We start from the raw sequence: 25,978 nt of genomic DNA, 5'->3' as shown, positions 1-25,978 counted from the left end.
ATATCAGTTAGATACATATTCACTTTAGTTTCTACACAACAACTAAGATTTTGCAGCATTCATGCTGTAGATGTGTGCTGTGCAACAAGTCACATGGAGGAGGTTGGATATGTAGGCTTACAAAATGTCCGGGGATCACATCCTTTTAAACAATTTTAAAAGATTTTTATATCCCCTAATTTTAACAATTGACATGATCTTAACCTGACCTGTGATTTGAGGTACCTAAAGTTGACTCAACTATTACTACCAATATGACAATATTCTTCAGCCTTAATCCGAATGAAGCATTTTCTGATTGTGACATGTGGGACATGCCAGTATTATTCGCATTTTAGGAGCATTCTTTGGACATGTACACAGCGCATTCAGAATATGTGTTTTTACCACGGCCTGCAATCCATGGCCTCTTGCCTTCTTATGGTCAGCTCTGTGTGTTGCCATGTATGTGTTGTTGTGCATAAATAGGGTTGCAACGGGATGAGATTTTCATGCTATGATGTCTCAGAAAATATTGAGGTTTCACTGTATCACCGTCTCACAAAATTTATATTATTTCTATCAGAGTGACCCTTAAAGGAATGAAAAATGGAAGGGTTATATTTGATTGAACAAACATTTTATCACTGTAATCGAAACTCATTTTGTTAATGAAAGTATGTGTAAAAAGTTCTTCCATCTATCCATCCATTTTCTAACCGCTTATCCTCTGGAGGGTCATGGGGGGGCTGGAGCCTATCCCAGCTGACATTGGGTGAGAGGCAGGGTACACCCTGTACAGGTCGCCAGACTATCGCAGGGCTGACACAGAGAGACAGACAACCATTCATGCTCACATTCACACCTACGGGCAATTTAGAGTCACCAGTTAACCTGCATGTCTTTGGACTGTGGGAGGAAGCCGGAGTACCCGGAGAAAACCGACACTGACACAGGCTTTGAACCAGGAACCCTCTTGCTGTGAGGTGACAGTGCTAACCACCACATCACCGTGCCGCCCGTGTAAAAAGTCTTGCTTTTAAATATAACTAAAATACAGGGGAAATTCTCCATCCAGTTGCATTTTTTTTTTCCAATATTGGAGATGTGCAAATGTTCACAGTATAACCATCTACTTTTATATCATGTTGTTCCTTGAAATCTGTATATCACTGCAATCCTATACACAAACAAGTGAGAAGTTTGTGAAGCTGTGGTAGAGATGTGTACCCAAAGGAAAAGCTTACATTTCTAGTCAAAAGGAGAAACACATACTTTCTTACATTATGAAAGACTTGGATATCAACAGGTTTTTGGATATGCGAAAATATCGCAATACCAACCTTTTCAAGAAGGTGGTTGAAGGACTGAAAGAGGGAGGCTGTGTTCGCATGGTCCAACAAGTCCACTATAGGTGGGAAACTTGCTGACTTACTTAACGCAAAAAAGGAAAATGGCCCACTTTTCCATATTTTGATGTGATAAACGACATGTTAGGGCACGTTAATCAGAGTGAGCACAGCTGCATGTAAACAGGAACATTAGAGGAATATTCATTTTATTTGGCCATGTAAAGAGCTTCATAGAAATGATGTCTTTTTCAGTAAAAGGTGCTTTGTGCGCAGTTATTGTGACATGTAAAAGATAGGATCATGACTCCTTTAGTCTTACCTAAATCACATATAATGTTCTCCATGGACATCTTTCGTAAAAGGCAAAAGATTTATGCATTTAGTTGCTTTGGAGTCACTTTTATTTTACCTGATGGCCTCGATCAATCACAATCAAACTGCTCTTACCACAAACTGAGAGCTGTCTTGACTGCCTTTTTAGGGGCCTAAAGCCAAACAGTTTTTTTCCAATCATTCAATCATCAGCTTTTCTTTTTTTCTCTTTGGTATGTTTTTTTTTTTTTTTTTTAAATCTAATATCTGCTTAATTGATCAACTGACGATTGGTTATTTCTGTTGTCCGTTCCCACAGTACGACTCTCCTCTGCCTGCATCCAACACCAACTGGGAGGCTGTCACCATGCCCATGTCGGTGAGTCATGCACACACTTACACACTTTATGAATTGTTAAAATCCTAAAATTAAAATTAAACACGCGTTCTTGACCTCGGTTATAATAGGAGATCTTTTTGGCAGTAACGGAGCTCTCACATTAACCACAGAGAGAAATGAAAGTACCGCTAAGAAAATGTCACCATCATTGGGATTATACTTCTTGTTGTGGAAAAATCCCTTGTTCCAAACTATGTTCGAATAACTTTTGTGCAGATACTATTTATCACACTCGACACATGCAGCCTACCTGCCGTCCAACCTCGTCACCTCACATATGTGTCATCATAAGCTCAACAGACAACAGTGGCTACACTAATAAATATGACATATGGTAATTTGCATATAGGCTAACACACACCCACACACAGCATACAGCCATGCATGTATGTACTGTATTTATTATGCATAAAGCCTGAGATGTATGATGACATGCTTCCATAGACTAATGTTTCTATAAGTACATCGCTATAATTTGTGTGAGTCCGTGTCTGGGGTTCAATAACATATGTGGCCATCATAATTAGTGTGCATCGGGCTGCGTGGCAGTTTTTCCACATGGATTGATAATGGTTAAATGTACGTGGGTGCATGTTTTTTTATCGTGTGTATGTATGGATATGTCACTGCCACTGCAGATGGGATGCAAATGTGCAGCTTGTTGGCCTCTTCCACTTTATATTCAAATGGTGCTCTGATACAGAATCTGTTTCGTTTTGTGGTTGTTTTACATCAAGTTCCTGCTGTTCACATTACAGAGCAAGCACAAAGTGAGACATTTATTGTAATGACATTGATGATGTTTTAACTCTCATCCTGTCATTGGTTTTACAATCCTAACCACATGGAGAAAAATACATTTTAAACAACACACAATTTATAATTAAAGTAAATGCAAGTCGTATTAGATGATATTTGAAAAGAAGTTTAATGGAGCTTTGATTTATCTAATGCCTTTTTATACATGAGCCAGACTCACATTTTTATAGCTCACTGTGATACTGAGATTTTTACAGAGGTGTACTTCGCTTCTCTAATTCTCCTGACATCTTGTCATCACTTCACCCTCGTGTCTTTTGACCTGTATGGAAGTCTGTGCTGATTATGGCAACTGAAGTCACAGGTGTATTGGTCCATCATGCCACAAGAATTTTATTGCAATTGTCTCCTAGCTCGATAAATAGCCTGCAGCAGGGAGCTGTGTAGGAATCATCTGTGCAATATGTTCCTGCTTTTGTCTGCCCATGTTGCTGATAATATTCACTGTGGTGGAAAACAAACATACTACAAAGATAAATCAAAGGTAAATGTGTCACATAAGATTACTTAAAGAGTAAGAGATTCTGTTTGTTTTTTTCTTATTCGTCTTTATTTCATTTTCTTATCTGACTATCTCAGAGGCTGTCATTCACACAAAAAGACATCAGTGTTTGATATAAAGTGGTATTCAAAGTATCGTTGCAAAAAATATGGCACTAACAATATAGATAGGTGGGAAATTATTACAGATTTAGAAGACTTGTTATGTCGTTGAATTAGCACACTAATGACAGTGGGTTTGGAAAGAAATCAAGCTCAGTCACGCACACAGTTTGCATATAGACTACTGTCACGCATACATACTTTACATGGCAAAACACTGAGTAAATATTTCCATTACAGTGTGCTACACTGCAGGCTATAGGCTGGTTTCTTGACTTTCTTCTTAATGTCAGACTACTCTCATAATTACATGTTGTGAGTGCATGAACAGTATTTATAACCACAGAAAATGAGACATTTATAGTGTTTTGATCGCGCTCCACAATACAGAGAGATTCAACAACAGTATATTACTGTAAGTGATCTTACTATATAATGACGAAAATTCTGTCTGTGGGTGTGTCTGTGTGTCTGTTCCACGTTTTCTCCTCACTGACTTGGTCAATCCATGTAAAATTTGGCACAGTGGTAGAGGGTCATGGGAGGATGTAAATGAAGCAATATTACATCAATTGGCCAAAGTGGGGCGCTATAGCAACCGGTTGAAATTGCAAACTTTGAATGGGTATATCTCATGTCCCGTATGTCGTAGAGACATGAAACTTTGCACAGAGATGCCTCTCCTCATGAGGAACAAATCTGCCTCAAGAACCTATAACGTCCGGTTATATAGATTTTCTGCCATTTTGAATTTTTTGAAAAACACTTAAAATCGATCTCTTCCTAGGAAGTTTGACCGATCTGCATGAAACTGGGTGAACATAATCTAGGGACCAATATCTAAAGTTCCCTCTTGGCAAAGTTGGAAAACTTACTAAAACTGAGCTTCTATAAGGCAATGAATATTGCGGAGGGCGTGGCTCATCACATAAAGGTGTATAACATCTCAAGGGTTTCACCGATCACCACACAACTTTGTAGGCATATGATCACACATAATCCCTCCATTATTGACCCAATCAAACAAAATGGGGGCGCTAGAGAGCTAATTTCTTATCTAGGCCTACCCGCCATATGGATTTTTACTAAACTAAAAAGAATGTAACTCTAATTGGCAACTGGGTGTAACCGATCGCTGTGGCTCCCCCTGTAACTGAATGTTTTTTTTGTTTTTTTTTCTAATTTTTGGTATGACTAAGTCATGGTATGGTATGCTGTACATAACCACGGAAACTGTCAGTGTGTCATTCTGTCAGTCAGTCATTCTGTCTGTGTGTGTGTGAAACTGCGCATAGGCATTGAGGACTGGCATAGGTAGAAGGTGACAAAGCTACCAATGGGTATGGACTAGTATGTATTTCAGATTTTGAGAGAAAGAGCTGCACTGTAGAGGAAGACACTGATTGGCATCAGGTCGGGACGTCTCCTTGAAAATCTGTTTTCCATTTCACTAAAAGCTCTGAAATGTTTAGTAGGGATCTGATTAATGACCCCAAGTGTTAGAGGAGTCAATATGACCAACAGTGACAATGGCAGCCTGGAGGTTATCTGTTGGTATCTCCAAATCTTCCCATCAATCCTTGGATACCTTTTTAATGCTTGCAAAGAAAACCTATGTTTCATCAGCTGCAGTAGTACCCTGTCTGTCTCTGTGCATACATAGACACTGCAAAACATCATTTTGAATAGTTCCCTGACTCATCAGTAACCCTTTAAATTGGGTTGTATTCTGTGCAGTACAATAGTGGTGAAGGAAATGATAAAGTGACTCACAAACTACCAAGAAGATTTTTGGCCAATAGTTACCTGTGATTTCTATGGAAGCCCCGAGAGGCAAGCCAGAAAAACAATCCTGTAAAATTAATTTATCTTCTGTGTATATGACTTTATACCTGTTGAAAAGGTTTTGCCAGGATAACTTTTTTAAGTTGCTTTTTTTTTTTTTAATCTGTAAAACAGGTGAAAAAATGCTTTGCCAGATGAAAAAAAAAGTTTTTGCCAGAATCTTTCTTTCTTTCCTGTTGTTGTATACTTATTTTACCCACGAGAGGCTGAAGTGCACCACTACCCCATGTTCTAATAGGATGAAAAGCATTCTTGTTTTCTTGTTAGTGACTTTTAATTTCCCATGCACTCCAAACACAAGGTACATATATTTATAGCCACTTTTACACAGCATCTTCAAGGCAGGAATTTCACACCATCATGCTGCCTCGCCTCTGTGTATAAACAGTACAATTGTGGAATGGGGAAGCAGAATTTTCTCACCTTTAAGGAGGCATTGGAAGAGTGCCGAAACGCAGTCTTTATAAAAGGGACAGCTGACGGTACAGGATCTTGGGCGGCACGGGTGTGACGTTTTAATGACGTTTTGATAACCTGTTATGCATGCAACCCACTGCGGGCAATTTTATAAGTAGCTGCTAGCAGTTAGCAGCTAACTCAAAGAAGAGGAACAGCAGCCGACAATGTCCACAAATAGGGAAAACAATGAGGTCCAGGAGTTCCTTACCCTCCAAGCAGACGATGAGATCAGCTGCCATATAACAGAGACAGTAAATGATTGTTATTGGTTGTGAACTTGTTATATGTCAAACTAGAGGCCAGTGTTGTTGTGTCACATGTCACGCCCATCATGCCTCTTTTGCTTCTGCGATGCCGCCATGCTGTCTAAAAATCACACACTAGCCAACACCATTTTCATTTTTGGTACTGTGTAAAAATGCAAAGGCGGCATACAGACCGGACTTCGTAGTGGCGCTGTAGCATGATTTCCATGTAAAAAGGGCTACTGATTGTTAGCAAGTTATATAACATTACTGTCATGCCTTTCTTTTGTCTTGCAATGTATAGGGAACATAAGGTAGTGATAAACTTCAGCCTCTTGTGGCCAAAATTATTACTACAACAACAAACTTTTAATGATCCCGTCCAGAAATAAAAAAAAAAGAAAAAAAAAAGAAAGATTATCCTGGTAAAACCTATTTTCAGCTGTTCTAAAGCCTTAAACACAGACAACAATTTACACTAGAACAGAGTTAGAAATGGATCACCAGAATTTTTTTTTCACTTGTGTCTCAGGACTTCCACAAATCTCCCCAATGTGCTTACATAGGAATAGACTCAAATTAATAATCAAATCCCTAATTTTTTTCGCTTTCCCATTTGCTCTCTGCAGGACAGTGTTGTAGGGCAGATGCCAGTCACAGTCACACAGGTTCCGTTCTCACTGGAGGATTTGGACCGGACCATAGCTGCCTTTGACACTGTGGAACAGCTCTTCAGATCCCTGAGCCCAGACACCTGGAGACAGGACCTGGACAGCATCTACACTCAAACACACATACATTACAGATCCAGGGCCTATCACCTGGCAAGCAGACATAATAAAGGTAAGATATACATTATATCTCAAAGTTTTACAGGCCAAACATAAAACTGTCCAACAAACTTCATCGTAAACACACGTATGATTGTCTCACAATGTCTCAGGATTACAGGACACTAAACCCAAACATATGTCCTTGCACGACAGCTTGTAGTATGACGATAGTAGCTTTCATTTAGCTGTAATATAACTGCTGCGAGTGGAATGTGCCAACACATTACAAGGCAGTTTTACAACACAGGACTGAAACATAAGATTATGAGCAGATGTAATGAAGAGACAGTATTTGGTTTTCATTTGACTTTATCAAACTATAAAAAAATATTGAGTAAAAAGTTGAGGACAGTGCTAGTTTTGCAGTATTAGCACAGTCACAAAGATACAAAGTAGCTCTACAATTTGTTGTCAAACTAAGTCAAATTCAAGTGTCAAAAGGTTGTGCAGAGCTACAGAGTTGGTAGTTGATCAACCGTTGGTTTGGCAGTACTCTTTGAGAATGGATTTCTGAGTGTATGCATGTAGAAAATAATGCTAAATGGGCTTTGAAATTCTAGCAAAGATCCAAACGTTGCCAGAGATGCAACATCATTTATATCATCAGGCTTAATTACAGGGAGAAAACTGTGCAGCCATAAAAATAACATCCTTGGATTTAATATTCTGCGAGCACATGAGGATCATATAGTTAAAGCAGTTTTTATACAGTGTTGTTATGCTGTGTGCATTAAGTTGAAATGCATAGAGAGACATTTAACAGAAATAATAGCTATTTGTATGTATCTAAATATAAGTAGGACATGGAAAAGACCCTAAAAGTATATTCCAGTATGAGAAGAATTTGTGATGAGGAGTTCGTCGAATTAGTAGAGTTGATGCAGGAAGATGAGCGCGGTGATGTTCTCATCCCGTTTTATTGTGCTGCAGATGGTGATCCTCAACAACTCTGCTGCATTCACAGTATTTCGCTGCAGACTGGTGCAGTCGTTGGTAGCTGGTGTCGTAGAGGGGAGGGGAGAGCGTGCCGCCTTCTGCTGACCAAGAAAGACCCACACAGCAGGAGGCCCATTCTCACATACAGTATTGTGCCATGCATAAAACTCAGTGGTACAGCACTGCAGTGGACAACATCTATGGCTCAGTGATTTGAAGGAAATCATCAGTCAGTGCTGTAATGACTGTAATGGAGCCACACTGTTGCCTTATGATCAGATACAGCACAAGTGACAGCTGATGGTTGAGAGTATCTCTTGACACACTTAATTTGGTATGCAGGAAGGAATTTATAAAGGCAGAAGAAATATCTGTGCACTTAACTCCCCCGAGGTGAACATAAAAATGGCAAAAAAAACGGATTAAGGAGCATTCTGATGCATTTGGGTGTGAAAGTGCTTTTTGAACTTGAAAGAGATGTAAATATATGGATGAAAATGCATTTTCTTATGTCTAGTTTTCTGGAAATATTAAAGATCATCAGTTTCAAAAAATAGCCCTTGCTCATGTTATGATGCAACGACATACTGTAGCCTCACGAAGCTGTTGCATCATCAAATGAGCAGTTTGCCCTCCAGTACGTCTAAAAGTGAGTCAGTGACAGATTTAAGGTGACACAGGACCAGCGGTTCAAGGCAATTCTTTACTGTGAAGTCGGTGTCAATGACCTGGAGTCACTGAGGCAATAGATTTTTTCCCTTAAAACGCAGAGATAGCACATGCCTTGGCATGAAAACGCTTATTACACACACACGTTACAAAAACATGGGAGCGTGTGCGTCTACAGTATCAAAGCATTCATGCTCGCAACCGACCCAAGTGTTTTTGTCCCCATCTCTCTCACCTGTGAATCTCTCCCCTGCACTCTTTCTCTGTCTTTCTACCCGAGGGTTCTCCTGTTCTTTAGTAAACGTTTGTGCGTGACAGCAGATCCATCTCTATTTATCAGTGCATGTGCGTGCTCGGCTGGTATTAGAGGCTCCATATATGGGGAGTTTGCGGGTGATGCAGCTCTATAGAAAGGTGTATATAAGTGCTGCAGGTCTTTGATACTCTGTACAAGCGTAGCTCTCTCTAATTGGAAATTCAACCTGTGCAGCGGAGCAGAAATCTGCCACAGTCAGCAGCTTAGTTTTATTTTCATTAAGACACACACTCTCAGTAGCTCACACCCACCTTTGTTCCCATGAAGGACAGTAAGTCTGATCGTAATATTTATTTGTGCCTTAAGTTGTGCATAAATAACATAAAACACAATAACACAAACCTGTCTTGAACTGAATATACTCGGTAATTTTCAGGCATGTGCACAGATAGAAACTTTCTGTCGTCTTGGTAGTTGTGTGAATAACAAAGTCATTTTTGCAGTCGTTCTGTCTCTGTCTTTTTCTCCCCCACGCTCCCTGACAGGGTTCCACGCCACTGCTTTTCCAAGATTACATTCATTCCCCTTTAAAGAGACGCAAGCTCGGCCCTGCAGACCCAGACACACACAGTAAACAAGCGTACCCACTCACATGTGCCCTGTGCCTTTGACTCAAGACCATGATCACATGGTATGGAGCACAAGAGTATTAACAAATCAATGGCACACAGTGTGACGAAATTACAACAAATGTTACTTAAACTAAAGATGTTCTTCAAAAAAGCACCTCGTCTATAAATAATTTTTGGCTTATCTGATTATAATGACAATTAATTTAAACAGAGATGAGTAGTTTAAATAATAATCAAGCAAATACCTCTGACTTTAATTAATTAAGCTCACATTCTGACATCCACACAAAATATGATACTCATCTCCCAGATGATCGTAATTACAGACTTACTTACTTAGACTTAGTTCCTCCCGTTCCTATTGGAACATTAGGCGACGAGCCCCTTACTTGCTCCGGTCCCTGGTGACCCTCCTTGCACCATGCCAGCTGACACCCATCTCGCTCAGGTCTTCCTTAAACATCTGTCTCCACATCTTCTTTGGCCTCCCTCTCTTCCTCCTGCTGCCCACAGGCACCCAGTCCATTGCCACACTCGCTGGTCTCTCTCTTGGCAGTCGGAGTACGTGTCCAGCCATTCTTCTTCTCCTGTCAGAGACCATGTCAGACAGCAGTGACAGTGACACCCTGCCCTTCTCATCACCTCGTCGTTGGTGATGTGGTCTTGCCATGAGATCCTCAAGATGGTTCTGAGGCATCGTAGGTGGAAGACATCCAACATGTTGGTAATGCTGGCAGTCCTCATCCACGTCTCACAGGCGTAGGTCCCTGTTGGAATGACCACTGACATATACAGGTGTGGCTTGATGGCCGTAGTGATAGCTTTGGACGACCATACGTTGCGGAGCCGATGGAACACTCCTGCAGCTTTGCCGATTCTCAAATCAGAGAATCGAGAATCAGTAATTACAGATGTCCTCTGATTTCTATCCAGCCCTTTCTATCTTCCAATGACTTTGGGAATTTTGGTGTGTTCACTATAAAATTACAAATACCCTACCTGTATTTTGGGGTTTTCATGCAACACATACTTTTCCAGTTGAAGCTCTTGTTTAAATTCTGCATAAATATCATACCATGTCATGATTTGGTACCCGCTCCTTTACATCAAGCTCTGAACTACCTTGGGAGGCATAAACAAACATTACAAATGAGAGACACTTGTCATGACTCTTGACATCCTCACAATTCTGTCATCAACTGTCACTTGTTAAAAAACTGGCTGCTTTTCTCTTAAATAAAAACAGAAATGATGGGTTCTCTGTCACCTGTACTGTTCACATTTGAAGGAGATGCAGGGGAAGAAAATGATTTGGCTGTGAGCAAAGGTTTGTCAGGCATAGCAGAATGCTGGGTGTGTACTGCAGTCCGACTGCGTATGATGAGATGATTTTTTAAATGCTTAATAGTTTGTGTTACACCATATAATAGTAAGTTAAGGCAGTTGTTATTGTGTCTGTGGTCAAATGAAGAATCACATTTTGTCCCGTTTATCATTACAGACATAATTCTTAGATGCCAAATGTGCTAAAGAAAAATAACTATTGCATTCCCTCATGGTATAAATGGCTTGGATATTTGAAAATAAGCCTAATTTGCTATATTCTGGGGGAAAAAAATATACCTTGCATTAAATACATTATTTTTTATTCATATTCCATGAAGTCTCTGAGGCTGTTGTTGTTTGTTTAAACATGACACAGGCACTGTTTGGATCAGTTGTCCTCGTTTAACCTGTTTATACTCACACAAATGCAGACATAATCCACATAATCCACTTTTCATTTAGTCAACTGTATTAGGATGTGCACACAGCAACTGTCTCTATGACAGAGTGCAGGGATCTTGGAGGAGCATGCAAACACAGATACAACACCTCACACAGAAGCACGCTCATCCATTTCTTTTCTATACGCCTGTTATATCTAATCTTAGGTCATACATAAATGCATACTGTAAAAGTGGGCAATTTTACCACTTAGATGGAACCACGATCAATGTCGTCAATATAAATGGTGCACCTTCTCCTTTTATCTCTATTTTTATATTGCCAAAGCAAATGATTATATCTCCTGCTCATCTCTCTGCATTGTTGTCTGGGCTTCCCACATGCTTTGTGTTATGAATGGACCCACCCCCCCCACAGCAAAGACTTCTTTTTGTAAACAATTGCTTATTGATTATCAATGCCATTTGGCTTCCCTGACCCCACTGCACTTCCCTTTCTCTCTCACATATTGCACATCAAGCAAATTTGTCACTGTTATACTAATACGGAGGACATGAGAGTTCTGGGCAGTTTCTTTTGCATGACTGATTTTTATTGTTGCAGCAAAACTCAAAAACAAGCCAATTCAAGCCAATCTCGCCAAGTAGTTGCCGTAGTTCACTGCAAATATCGATCTTGACAAGTCCTCTGTTCTTGTGTTTGGTAGTAAAAGCCATTGCATTTCAACAAAGTGAAAAATCTAGTAAGAAAATCTAATTCATCTTCACTGCAAATGTTTAAGAATATTTCACTTGTTTCAAGAAAGTTTATCCCATTTCACACTCTGATTGGCTCTGTGGGGTTTATAGATTCAAAAAAAGAATACAAAAAAAACAAATCCACTTTGTGTTGGCTGTAGAAATGGCCCTTATATCCAAACAATGCTTCTACTTTCTTTCAGTTTCATAATGGCAGATGCTCCTCACACCATTCGCTCGTTCATCTTTTCCATCTGGGAGCCAAGCAAGCTGGAGAGAGTGTACAGGATTTGGGTAGTCATATACTCATTCTAATAGCTCCTCAATGGTGAACAGAGCAGTGATATTCAAATGAAAAAGGAACTGGCGATGCTGTTATTTTAACCCAAGTTGTATGGAGACCCAGTGCAATAAGGAGATGCCAGCCACTTAATGGCACCCTGAATGGCGTCAGACTGGTTAATAGCATCCTGTGTGTATAGGCTACGTTCACCATCACCGCCTAAAGGACAAGCTCAACCCATTACTCTTGGCTGCTTTCTGTGTGACAGAGGACAGTCACATGCTACCATAAAGGTGAATGCATCAGCAATATCTTCTCATCATGTTGCTGTTGCTATGAGGTTGTTCAGTCGCCCTCTCCTTCAGTGGTTTCTGCAGGTAGTAAAGTGCCAGACTGTTGTCCTCCCATGGTGCTCAAGGCTCTCTTCTGAACCTTTTGAGACCATTAAAGTTCGGGGAGGTAATTTCATTTTGGCGTCATTGGGTAAAAATCCCATAATAAGCATATTGTAATTCACGTGGTCTGAGAGAACACTCGAACACTGTTTTCAGGCTTTATAAAATCTTCCCAGTGACGGGAGAGCCTGGCCAATCACAGGTCATTCTCAGAAAGAATAGCTGTCAATCATGGTGCGTGAACAAATATGAATAAGGATTCTGTTACTGCATTGACTGTTTGTTGTCTTAAGTATTTCCAGAAACATATTTTAGTGTACTGTTTAGCTGCCTGCATTCATTTTACATAACCGGGTGGGTGAGAGGCAGGGTACACCCTGGACAGGTCGCTAGACTATAGCAGGGCTGACACATAGAGACAGACAACTATTCAGTCACATTCACACCTACGGACAATTTAGAGTCACCAATTAACCTGCATGTCTTTGGACTGTTGGAGGAAGCTGGAGTACCTGGAGAAAACCCACGCTGACATGGGGAGAACATGCAAACTCCGCACAGAAGGACACCTCCACCCCAGGAACCAAGAACCGTCTTACTGTGAGGCGACATTGCTAACCACTGCACCACCATGTTGCCCATGGTTGTCGTCATGATTTCTGCAAATGCCATTAGGAGCACTTAAAGGAGGCAAAGGATTTTTATTTTTTTTCATAGATTATCTGCCTCATGTACTACTATCAGGATATAGTGACATTAGTCAAAAAAATAGTTACCTAGTGTAGCTTTGAGGGAATGTCCTTGAAGGTATACCGTGCAAGATTGTCAGTTACTGTTTGTAAACATGCGCTAGCAAAAATAAAATTAAAAGCCAACTTCAGATTCTCTGTCTTTTGGCATTTTGCCTTGCTATATTTGTATTTTTTGGCGCTGTGTCTCTTGGATGCCAGCTACTTACAGTCTCGCACCTGGTCGCCACCTATTGATAAAGCTCATCTCCTCATCTCATCTTGTAGGGGTACACATTTATTAATGTCCTGAGCCCAGAAAATAAAAAATAAAATAAGGAAATATAGCAGAGTTTCTGCTTAAAAATACACTGCCACACACTTCTATTAGGTCACAAGTGATGATTGAGGGTTGGTTCTGTATGAGTCTATAGCTTGTTTTTTAGGAAAATCCTACAAATTATATCTTTAACATTTTATACACTTTTTTATTAGCTTAGTAAAGAAATAAAACAAGACAACACAAATAGCTTGAATCAGTTCTGCTTATTACACCGTCTATGATTAGCTGTTTGGGGGGGGGAAATGTAATTAAGAGCCAAATATGCAACAGCTCATGTTGACTGATGGATCATGTCTCACAATCCTCTAATTTAATGTTGTGTTTTTTTTAAATATCCAAACTAATCCAGTTTACTGTGACATATATGTGGCACACACCTGCTGTGTTATAATGTCAATCAAGCTGTTTTGAGGCAGGCCTTGCCTTCCCATCCCCCAGTGCAGAGGGGTCCTTGAGGGCGCCTCTCAGGGCAAATCTATACAGCCTATTAACAGAATGAATAGGCTTCTGGAATAATTATTTTTCCTCCATGATGTAAAAGAGCAACTGCAGTGTGTTAAACAATGGTGTGTGTTTTCACATAAATGGTGCCTCATTATTGGAATTCACACACAAGTCACAACTGAGTAGTAACAACATGTTTTTCCAGGTTTTCCACTTGAGAGACAGAGAGGCCTTTTATTATCAAAGTGGCTATTGGTAGTTACAGACAGCTATTATGGGGAAAAGACAAGGGCAAACATGCTGTATATAGAACTTTATAGGGCTCCATTTGCTAACATGCAAACGTTTTTTCTTTTCCAACCAACAGATGAAACTAAACTGCACTGCACAAGTGAAATCAACTCACCTCATTGAGAGTGTAGGGTTTAAAATTTGTATCCAGTGTAGACTGACTCAGATGTAAGAGTCTAGTATTAAAGGAGCTGTTGACAACAGTCAGAGCATTAATATAGCAGCAAACAACTACTTGCTATGTAAAGTTATAGTGTAGCAATTGCATCCTGAGCAGAGAATGAAGTCACACTCCCTCTGCCTGTTGTAATCAGAGCTTCCCTGTCTTTGTTGTGGTAGACGGTTCGGCCACATGTGCATGCGAGTCCCTGTGTGTGTATCCAACTGGCTGGCTAATCACAGCTGCCCTGCACTGCACTGGAACAGTGGTTACCATAGGTATGAGGACGCCACCATTGCTGAAGTGAAGCACCAGCACTCCGATATCTCCCAGCTATCGATGCTAACAACGTTAGCTTTGTCAGCACCGTTGCTATTGTTAAGCGCTGTTTATTGAGTTGAGTTGCTGGCTGCCGACTCGGCCACCTTCATGTTAAGAACAAGCCCCCAGGGACAGCGCCACATTTTGAAGCCAATTTTACATAGTGGCCAAATGTGGAACTATAATGGCTGTGTCCATCACGTGTTGACATGGACACGTTCCCATAGACTTACACTGTGAAAGAGATGTCTGTAAATCAGTGGATTCTCTCTGAGCATCACAAACCCCACCATCAGGTTTGGTCCATGCAGTCCAATAACACTTTGAAAGTTTGGAGAGCTGCAAAATGGATTATTATTATTATTAGTAGTAGTGGTGGTATTTTTTAGGATTTTTTGGGGTGTTTTTGCATTTATTGATAGGAGAGCCACAGATTGACAAGAAAGGTGTGAGAGAGTGGACTGCTGCAAAGGACTAGGGTTGCAACCGTATGAGATTTACTATAGCAATTTCACGGTGTGGTGGTATTACAGATATTTTTATTATAATAAGTCAAAATAACCCTTAAAGCAATGAAACTGAAGGGTTATTTTTGGTTGAAAAAAACTTTACTGAAATGAAAGTTTAATGAAAGTTCATGTAACAGTAATAAAGTTGAGACTGACCGCTGCAACCCTACTTGATTTTTTTTAAATTAAAGTTTGTGTAAAAAGTCTCCCTTTTGAAAATAACAAAAGTTGAGAAGCTCTGCCCAGTTGCATTTTTTCAATGTCATAGATAAGCAAATGTACACAGTATGATAACCGTCAATTTTAATATCACTGTATACCTTAAAACCAGTTGTACCAGTTGTTACCGCTGTAACCCTACAAAGGACTCAGCTTTAGGGGCACACTATACCAGGTGAGCTAAAGGTGACCCCACCACTCAGCCGCTGTAAGTCTCTAGCACACTTGCTGTATGGATCCAACAATGCAGAAGATCCCAGTATTTCATACTGCTGAAATTGATCTCTTGAGCTTCATGCACAACTGAGCAACTTTCACAGCAACAATCAAGGCTTGCCTCCAATGCTTATACATTCATTGTTGAGAACAGTGTGCAGACTATCCTGCCCCAGACTGTGAATCACATATATGCATGAATGTTGCATAGCACTCTTTCAAAGTAAAGCACAATCACTGGTTCAATGGCCTTGTGTAATTTCCACCTACTGTATGGACAATGTGGTGATGATTATGCTGCTGAGCACCTCACTGAAGAGAGCAGTCAATCTGCAGCTGATTGTTGCTCTTCTTTCTTTTCTGTTCCGCCTCTTATGATATTTCTTCTTTTTTTAAATATTCTGTTTCATGTGACCCTCAAACCACCTGATGCCTCTCTGGACTGCAGATTATGAACAATGTAAAGTGCTCCTACTTAACTCCACCAAGAACACATTCTTGGCTTCCTTCACTCTTACATTTATCCCTCACAAAAAATCCATACAAATGCTTGAGATGGTTGTTATGGTTCTCTCTTTAAGCACAATAAATATCTTTGCCATACAACAATTCAACCACCTCAAATTAATGCTCACCTGCTACAGTTGCCTCTATGTGCTGAGCAGCAATGTGCACTTGTGTCATTCAGCTAGCAGTCTCAAATGCCAATCCTTGTGAAACACCTAGTGATAGTTAGTTTTTAATCAAGCTCCTGCTTCTGGAGCTCCTAGTTTTCCCCCCGGACGAGCACTTCAGTCCCTTATTTCTCATCAGCCTTTCCCATAATCCCTTTGGTTCTCTTGAAATTAGTTTTGAACCATTGCAGAAGGCCAATGAACAAAAGATCCAATGTGCACAAACAAGGTGATTTTCTCCAAAGTGATGACATGAAGAAAGACTGCAGTCAATACATTCAATCTGCAATCAATTAATAGCTCCTGCTTGCTCTTCTGGCCCGTGTTCTCTCTTTCTGCATCTTTGTGTTTCTCTTTCTCCCACTCATCTCTCCATCTGTTCCTCTGCAGTCAATTGTTGTTGCAATTGTACTTATATCTAATAGTCCCTCTCCGCCTTTCAACCCTTTTCATTCAATCAATGCAGAGCATATTTTTAGTGTGAATTACAGCGACTTTACCTCCCTCTCCAAATTCATTCTTCCGTCTCTGTCTCCAGCACGTCACTCATTTGTAATAACAGTACGAAGCAACAATAAATCAAAATGTCTTTTTGTCCCTCTCACCCTTCCCTCAGCGCAGTCCAAAAATCACCAGAGCAGAAAAGAAACATGAATACAACAAAAATTTAACTAACATCTATCTGCTCTTCTCTCACTCGTTGTCAAGTTGATCTGAACCGTCTCTATGACGACGTCAAGCGGTACAGCTGCACGCCTCGCAACTACTCTGTGAACCTGCGCGAGGAGGTGAGGGTCACCAATGCCGTCTTCTTCCCGCGATGTCTGCTGGTCAAACGCTGTGGAGGCAACTGCGGCTGCGGAACAGAGAACTGGAACAACGGGTGCATCTGCCAGGCCTCCAAGACGACACTCAAACTACATGAGGTACACACACAAGCAGACACCCACACACACACTGACTACACAAATGCATGCTTGCTGAGATGGCTTGTGTGATAATTGGGACCTGGTGTGCAACATGGAGCAGCAACACTGGTTGAGAACAGCAGTGAGTCTAAAGTCACAATATGAAGAGTGACAGATCATTACCAGTGATTTTGTAGGCGATGTCTTAATTAAAAATCATTGTTAGCGTAGTAAGAGTGTAGTGTGGACCTCTGACAGTGACGAAGCACAGGCGTAAATTAAAGACTATAGACTGTCTTCTTTCTATTTGCTGACATGCAGCATGTAAAGCATTGGTTGGATACTCATTCTATGAGCACTGGCATGGAAGTTTCGGGTGCCCGATGATTATTGTGATTAATGTGTATTTTTTTCCAGGCTTTTTTCCCCTGTTTCATTCTGCACCACAAGCGGGGAAAAATGAACCTATTTATCTGATCTGACATGACAAGAATCTCTTATATTCTCTATTATGCTTATTAAACTGACTTTATTTCCTTTTGCATAAGGCTGATAATTAAAATGACAAACGTTAAATACATTTACTGCTTTTAAAGAAGGCAGAAACGTGCATTTAATATCTTTATGCACATTCAACCCTGTCTCCTAGAAATTACGTCTGTATATTATTAAATTGCTTTTATAATTATGTTGCGGTGACAACGTTATCACTGCCTGGATAATGTTCAGAGACCACGTTTCTTTGAGTTAATGAAACACCACATTTATGTATCACATTGCAGATTAGCAGGGAGGTGGTCGGGGTGGATGGTGTGCATACAGAGTGCAGGACTAAGACACCTGAATCCTGTGTTCTCATTGAGACTCCTGTCTTAAGCCCAGTTCAGACCAAAGATTTGTGATGAAACTAGTTGAAACTGTCAACTACTTGCAACGTTCTAAAAACCTGCCGGTTTACATCAATGCAACTAGATGAGATGGTGTATCATCTCCATGCAGCAACTCTCTGCACCTTCGCTCTGATTTGCAGCTTTTAAGGCTTATTTTGTGGCTGAATGAGATACTGGCTACAGCTGCATTTGTAGTAGTGATGAAAGGGCGAAAAACATAAAACAAGCATTAGATGGACTGTATTCATAATAAATACACCATGATATTATAAATAAGCAGCACCGTCTGCTGTCATTTTGACTTCACCAGCAGACTTCACTATCAGCTGATTGGCTTTAGAAATAGGTGATGTTTTTTACATTCTTAGCCACCAGCCACCAGTGATTTGACCAGCTGACTTGCAGGTGACACCATCAGTCGGCTTGGGTTGAGCTCAGACAACCACTGCAACTTTTCTCTGCAATGTTCCAAAACGGTTTCGTCTCGTCGCGAATCATCGGTCTGAACTGGGTTTATGCAACACAAGCACTCTGATTAATTGGGCTGTCTGCACAGTAGAAAGATGAAAATACTTTTGAAATTGGTGCTACATGATAAATCAAAGAAAAAGGGCTGTGGCATTCACTTTTGCTCAAGAGGTAGAAGACCTACAACTACCAAAATGCACTGGATACACTGGACCAAGAAATGCTCCCACTGGTGCGTTGATGTAATGCGAGCTCATAGGAAACAATATGGCAGCTGGCTGGTAACAAAACAATCTCAAAATTACAGTTAAACTGTAAGCTAGAATATGTGTCTGAAAACAAGCAATACATTAAGAGACTCTTGGTTCATATTTGATCAGCACTGCCTCGTTTTATTGTTCGATCTCAGTATTTTCAGGCTTCATTTTTGCAAATTCTCAGACAACAGCCCAGTAGTTCATTATTACATGTTTCTCAAGACAGTTTAGGTCAGTGGTTTCCAACTGGTGGGTCACAGACAAAAAGTGGGTCTCCGTTCTGGACCCTGTGGCTGGACCAGTTGGTAACCACTGTTTTAGATGATACATTAACAGAATCTTGATTCATATTTGATCCACACTGCCGAGTTTTACTGTTTGATCTCAGTATTTTTAGCCTTCATTTTTTAGTGGGCAGCTGTGGCTCAGAGGTAAAGTGGGTCGTCCACCCATCAGCAGTTCGATCCCCGGCTCCTCCAGTCTGCATGTCGAAGCATCCTTGAGCAAGATACCGAACCCCAAATTGTTCCGATGATGCTTCCATCTGTGCTTTGAGTGATCGGATGACTAGAAGACACTATACAAATGCCGCTCCACTTACAGTACAGGAAACAACACTACCCGCTTCTTGTTCATAAATTCTCAAACAACAGCCAAACAGTGCACTAATACATGTGTCTGAAGACATTTTAGGTGATACACTAACAGGATCTTGGTTTATATTTGATCAACACTGCCTGTTGTTACAGTTTGGTTTAAGAGAGGAGAAAAGAAAGCATCTCTTTATGGTAATTTTCAGTAACGGCAGAACTGTAATTTTCACTCACATCTATTTTTTTTAAAATATATTCTGACCCAAGGTCGACTGCAGATGCCTCAGTTAAACAAATCCTCGTCCCTGTGTTCTATGATAGCGCGCCTGTTATTGGGCCATTTGGGAAGTGCAGACCAGATTTATGTGTTGTACCCCAATGATACGACGCCATGACTTTTCCTCTTTTTAACCTATCGATAAATATGCAAAAGTACAATCTGTAGTTTGAGCAGCAGCCCTAAAGTCCATGAAAATCTGCTGCAAGTTTCATAGACTTGAGCTGAGAGATGAGCAAGGAAGAGCTCAGTGCTGGTTAGACAGAGGGAAGGTTACCACAGTTCATTTACACATGCTACACACATTGTTAGGGTACAAAGATAATTGAAAGCTGCAAAGTACCCCTTTAAGGTTAGGGAAAGATCATGATTTGGGTCAAATGTTGATGAAAAGGCAATAAGAAAAAAAGAAAAGGCACTCGAAGTGCACAGTGTATTGCAAGGCCGCCTATTTTGGCAGAAAACAGATGAAAGGCATTGTACGTGAACATTTAGTGGATATATTCAGTATCAAAATGTTTTGCAACTTGCCAGGTTTATTAATCTGCAATATTGACTCATTATGTTCACACCACCTTTCCCTCAAACGTATTTGTTGTTTCAAATTAGCTGTGTACAAACCTGATTTCTAGGAGATGCTTGTGCATGCTGTTGCCTCTCTATTAATGATGGCATTCATTGTAGACTAGAGCTGTGCTGAAGTGTTACGGCAGAGTGATGTGGGGGCTTATTTGACTAACATGTCAAATAAATTTCCAGCATATTTAGGTGTGTGTTTGAAAGGTGTGAGCAAGTGACTGAGTGAGAAGGAGAGATACTGGGGCGTGCAGAGGCAGGCGCCGCATCAACAATGAAGCAGCAATGCACCAACAGCTTCACACTTTCTCTCTGCTCCTCTCCTCCACTTGCGTCTACGCTGGTCTCCGTCTTTCTCTCCCCCGATCTTTCCGTATCTCTCTCGATGCATTGTTAGCATTCTATCACTCCCGCTGTCTCTCTGGGCTCCCATCATCCTTTCATTCTTCCCAATTCCCATTTTCAATTTATCCCTTTGCAATGCACCATTCTTGTTCTTTAAGCCTGTCATTCATTCTTTTCTCGCTCTTCCCTCCATCTCTTTGTGTCTTTGTTCTCGTATAGCTTCATTATTGAAACATGGTCCGCAGGGCTCCCTCTCTCTCACACACACACTGTTCAAAAATCATACAATGGAAATTTAGACAAAAGTGGGATTTGGGTTGTAATTGTGCTGTGTGTGTGTGTGCGTATGTGTGTGTGTGTAAGTCACTGCATGTGTGAGCATGAAAAAGGTGTTTGTGTCTGTATATACTGTGCATGCAGAAAACTGCTTGCATGTCTCATGATTGTGTGGCTGTGTTGCATTGGGTGTTTATGGGGGGGTGTTTGTGAGAGATTCCTCTCCTCTCCTCTCCTCTCCTGCTTCCTTCACTGACTTAACTTCTAAAGAAACACATTATTACTCACACTATTATTTCAGTGCTGGGAAGTCCTGACATAAATCATGGGCAGCCCTACCTTCACTGAGCGTTGGGGAACAAATTGACTGCATCAGTTGTAGAACAATTTGTACTTTCAGTCCATTTTCACATTAGTAGTGGCACCTGCGAACAATGTGGCCATCTGCAACAAAGCCAGTTAGAGTGAAGCATTGACTAATTCTAACTATAAAATCAATTCCATTGTACTTTTAGAGACTCGCAGTGTAAACAGAGCATTGAAACCTCTCTTTTGACTCCACATTTGTATATAATGCGCAAACTTTTGTTTAAAACCACGATATGTAAACTTTAACACACTGTGATAAAACAGCAAACTGTATCAGTAATTGTATATCTTATATCTATGTGTACACTGTGCTGTTTGGTATGCTTTCTAAGATACTATATACTGCTTTCTCTTTGTACAGTCAGCAATAAGTCCCTTGGCAACATGTCCCGGATGAATGAATGTTAACATAACATAGGAATCCCAGTGTGGTCAGTGATGATAACAAGGGGAAGGGTGCATATGCAATTGTCTCAGTACACCACTGCATTCTCAGGCTATACGATCAGACTGCAAGCCCAAGTGCTCAGTTCAGATTTTTTGATCAGATTAGATGTTTTTGTTTGGCTGTTCACTAAGGCTGCACAATAACCAAATAAATAAATAAATAATGTATTGCCATTATTTAGACAAATCATGTGATTGCAATATGAGTTGCAATCGTGGTGGGAATGGTAATTTTGGCATTTCATTTTTACTGAAAACAGTATAAAAATGATGATGATGTGATTTTTGCTGGGGTCTGTACCAAGCAAGTATGTTCCCTATATCTGGAATATGATTCATAGGCCGGGGCCTGTCTATAGCACCACTATGCTTCTTTTATAATGGTATGTTACGCACATTTTACCTTAATCAAAAAAAAATGCAGCTTATGCAATCTGGGTATTGCACTTGGCCATATTGCAATTTCAATAATATTTCGATTAACTGTGCAGCCCTAGTGTTCACATTATTTTTATTTATTCATTTATTTAACCTTTATTTTTATTCATTTATTTAACCTTTATTTAACCAGGAAGTCCCATTGAGATGGAAACTCTCTTTTACAAGAGAGACCTGGCCGAGGTAGCAGCCAATCAGAATACATTTAAAATGCCACAACTACAACATGCAACACAAAAATCCACGATAAAACAACAACTATTCAAACATAGTGGCCTCTGAAGAAAAACAAGCACATGTCTCTGTCACCTCATTCTTTATGATGCTCTTAAATTAATCAATTGATATAAGTGTTTCTAATTATAGACTGTTCAGTGTCCAAGGTGCAGAGTAGGAGAATTCAGTTTTCCCCAGATCTGTTGTGGCCAATATCAGATTCAGATGTGAACTGGTCACGGTCCTGGTCCACATGCCATGTACTAAAGAACAATAACAAAGACGTCACACGCAGCACATAGTGTTGAAGTCAACATGGAGGCCACTGAGGTCAGTGTTTATGGTTTCATTTATGAGTTGATGTGCAGTGAACGCCGATGAATTTGTGAGCTGACAATGAATGAGTTTGAGGAGAAAGAGAGCTGTGTCTGATTTAGGACCACATATGAAAGTGACCCAGATCAGAAGATCAGAATCCATGCTCGTGCTAGCTTTGTGCCATTCACACTCTTGTTTCAGTGTCAAGTTTTTTATTCTTTAAAACAGACTTTACACATCGCAATATCGATAGGTGTTTTTCAAAAAAATCTTGTGATATAAGATTCTCTTCATATTGCCCAGTCCTACCTAACATTTACCAACCATCGAGGCAAAAATAAATCCATCCTCTAACCCTTCTCTTCATCTTTACCGTCTCATTCTCTGACCCCTTTAGGTGCTGAAATACTCCCCAGAGGTCACTCTGCATCAGCGCCATCGGAGGACGCGGGTGCGCTGGATCATAGACGAGCTCTTCCTCACACACCATGAAAAGTGCGAGTGTGCGTGTCCCTCCCAGCCCCCTCGCTGAGACACCCTGACCGGCACATGCATCTGGAACTGTTGGACAAGTTCTTCTTTTTATCTTTTTTGCTACGAACTTCATATAATTACAGCAACGCAGACACACGTGCCGCAAAGAAGGCGGCAACAATTTGACTGACAAACAGCAGCTAGCACCATTCAGTGACATTTGTTCTTGCAGATAAACCACCTCCCTTCCTCTGTACACAGGCTAAACTTGTAATGCATAAATATTTCCAGCCCAACAAGTTTGCTATTTAAAATTCCTGCAGCTTGGAGTCTAAATTATCCCTGTTTCAATCAGTTTTTTCCTTCAAAAACTACACACAGAAGATTCTTTGGACTACAAAAAAATACCATGCCATGCTATTAAAACATAACACCAATGTTGCATCAAACTTACATCGTGATTTCAGGAATTTAATGGATGCCAACTTAATTGGATTGATATTTAATTGACTTCAACCACTGTGTAAACAGTTTTTTATTCCTATTTCATGTGTATGTTTTTGCGTTCCACCGTGTTATATAAAGAGCATTTGTAGAAACTTCAGGCACTTCTTCTGCCAGAAGCACACTGAGATGAGTGAGCGTGAGACAGAAGGAGGGAGGGAGAGGGGTTGGAAGTGTAAACCAAAATAACACTTTATCTTGATGTGAAATTAGGCTAACCACAACCCTCCAGATCTGAATTGCACACTAACGCACTCACACACATTCGCTCTAGGCTTCCGCTCCCACCTAAAGACAAAAAGTGAAGTTATTTATACTGAATTCTTCACTGCTCTATTTTCCAGTGAAGCCCTCTTTTGTTTTGCACACATTCCTGTCTGCATATACTCACACTTCCCTTTGTCTGTCCTTCCATCCATACGTGTCTTTTCTTTCTTTCTCACTGCATCGCACACACACATACTCTCCCTTCATCACACACTCTCTAACACATCAAAGGAGATGTCAGATCAGGCTGCTGCCCGGTTTTCCGAGCGTTCGAGGCATTCCAACTGCTAACTAGAATTCTGCTAACATAGTTAAAACCATGAACCTCAGACCCTGAACACGTAAGAGGAAAGAGAGTTGTTTAGGAGAGGCGGCTGACAGAAGAGGGACAATCAAGCCGCCTGTTCGTAGATTACCGGCACTCATGGATGAGAGATGAGAAAGGAGCCACTTTGGAGACACAACACAAAGAAGATTGCGGCTACTTCAGCAGGTTCAATCAGCATGTTCATGTTTTGCGCTCGCCTGATTTTTTTGTCAAGCTGCTTTTACTCCTCGCAAAGATGCTCACATGTATCACAATCTGACCCGCTGCTTTGCAAGTCTGCTGCAGCACCACAGTGAAAAGAGATCTGTGGGAATTAGAGTCATGTTGTTAGTCTCTGCTGAAAATACCACTGATATTTGAGAGTGTGTGTGTGTGTGTGTGTGTGTGTGTGTGTGTGTGTGTGTGTGTGTGTGTGTGCATGTGAGTGCCAGTCTGCCTGTAACAGCTCAGGAAGAGGTCCTTTTGTTTAAGGGGTGGAGGGTTACCAACAGTCTGTGAGAGCTGGCAGCCGATACAAGCATGGGAATGGTCGGCATGTGACTGTGCGTGCAAGTGCGTGCATGTATGTGTGTGTGTGTGTGTGTGTGTGTAGGTAGCTAGAGTATCAAAGCAATACAGCAAGAATTCAAAGTAACAGCTTATCATTGCCAAACACATGACACAGCTGTGAGGAATAAATCATCAGTCATCTCTCCATCATCACCTCCCATGTGTCACACGCTCAGGCCCGCTTACAGGCCAGATTTACACAGAAAATGGGATTTTACACACTACTTTTGTTCTAAAGACAGACAAAAAAAGAGAATAACCGGACACTGAGACGATTCCGCGGTCACAGTGAAACCCGATCAGCTGTGTGCCGGCGCTCTTTCATGTGCATGTGTGCACTGTAAGTCATGGGTTTTATTTGGCAGGTGTGGGATACAAAACACCCTTCAATGGTCCAAAAGTGTGTGAGGTTGTGCGGTAGTCACATTCCAAGTAATTTCCCAGACACACACACACACACACACACACACACACACACACACACACACAGAAAACAGCTTCACTTTGCTGTAAAGCTTTTGTCTTCTGTTCGCTTGTGAAATTAGCTCTCATTCCTGTGGGTTTCATTTTGAAACAGAGATAAACACAAAGCTCATACAGAGTGGGTGATTTTTTCAAATTTCGCAGACGATGCTTGGCAGGTAAATCTCCACTTTATATTTTCAGTATCTAACGAGCCAGATGGTGATGAGGTAATGTGTCGTTTTCCAAGATGCTCTGTTGCAAAATGTATAGTCACTCGAGCAAGACGTTTTATCAACTCTGCTGCAAATTCATGTATTTTAAATGTATGTGAGGGGTGTGTGTGTGTGTGTGTGTGTGTGTGTGCTTCCTGTGGCTGCTAGTTTGCTGGTGTTATCAGCACATTCCATTGTTTCATGGCACAAAGACACATTCCTCTTTTCCTCGAAACTGGTTCATTTTCTCCTCCAGTTTATTACAATAGAACCACATGAGTTTCAACATCAGACACGTAAAACTGTTTGTATAATTGTTTGAGTTTTTGTTTTATTTTTGTAGGGCTGCCCCCCAGTAGTCAACCAAACGTTAGTCGACCAGAGGTCATTAGTCAGCAAGACTTCATTGGTCA

At 40.7% G+C, this 25,978-nt stretch overlaps 1 protein-coding gene across 3 annotated transcripts in view; it reads left to right on the top strand.

Moving 5' to 3' along the window:
* Nucleotides 1–25,683, top strand: part of pdgfd (platelet derived growth factor d) — an 81,718-nt gene extending 56,035 nt beyond the window's left edge. For 2 of the 3 annotated variants that reach the window (XM_049575653.1, XM_049575652.1), the window contains exons 4-7: nt 1,963–2,022; nt 6,644–6,857; nt 17,097–17,314; nt 23,164–25,683. In XM_049575653.1, coding sequence (XP_049431610.1) covers nt 1,963–2,022; nt 6,644–6,857; nt 17,097–17,314; nt 23,164–23,298 — 627 coding nt within the window. In that variant the 3' untranslated portion in view covers nt 23,299–25,683. The other variant, XM_049575654.1, reaches the window with a different exon arrangement.
* Nucleotides 25,684–25,978: the final 295 nt, after the last annotated feature.

Source organism: Epinephelus fuscoguttatus, linkage group LG5, assembly GCF_011397635.1.
Source record: "Epinephelus fuscoguttatus linkage group LG5, E.fuscoguttatus.final_Chr_v1".
In the NCBI taxonomy this organism is placed as follows: Eukaryota; Metazoa; Chordata; class Actinopteri; order Perciformes; family Serranidae; genus Epinephelus; species Epinephelus fuscoguttatus.
Note: the sequence above shows the minus strand (reverse complement) of the source record. Positions and strands in the feature narration are given on the sequence as shown.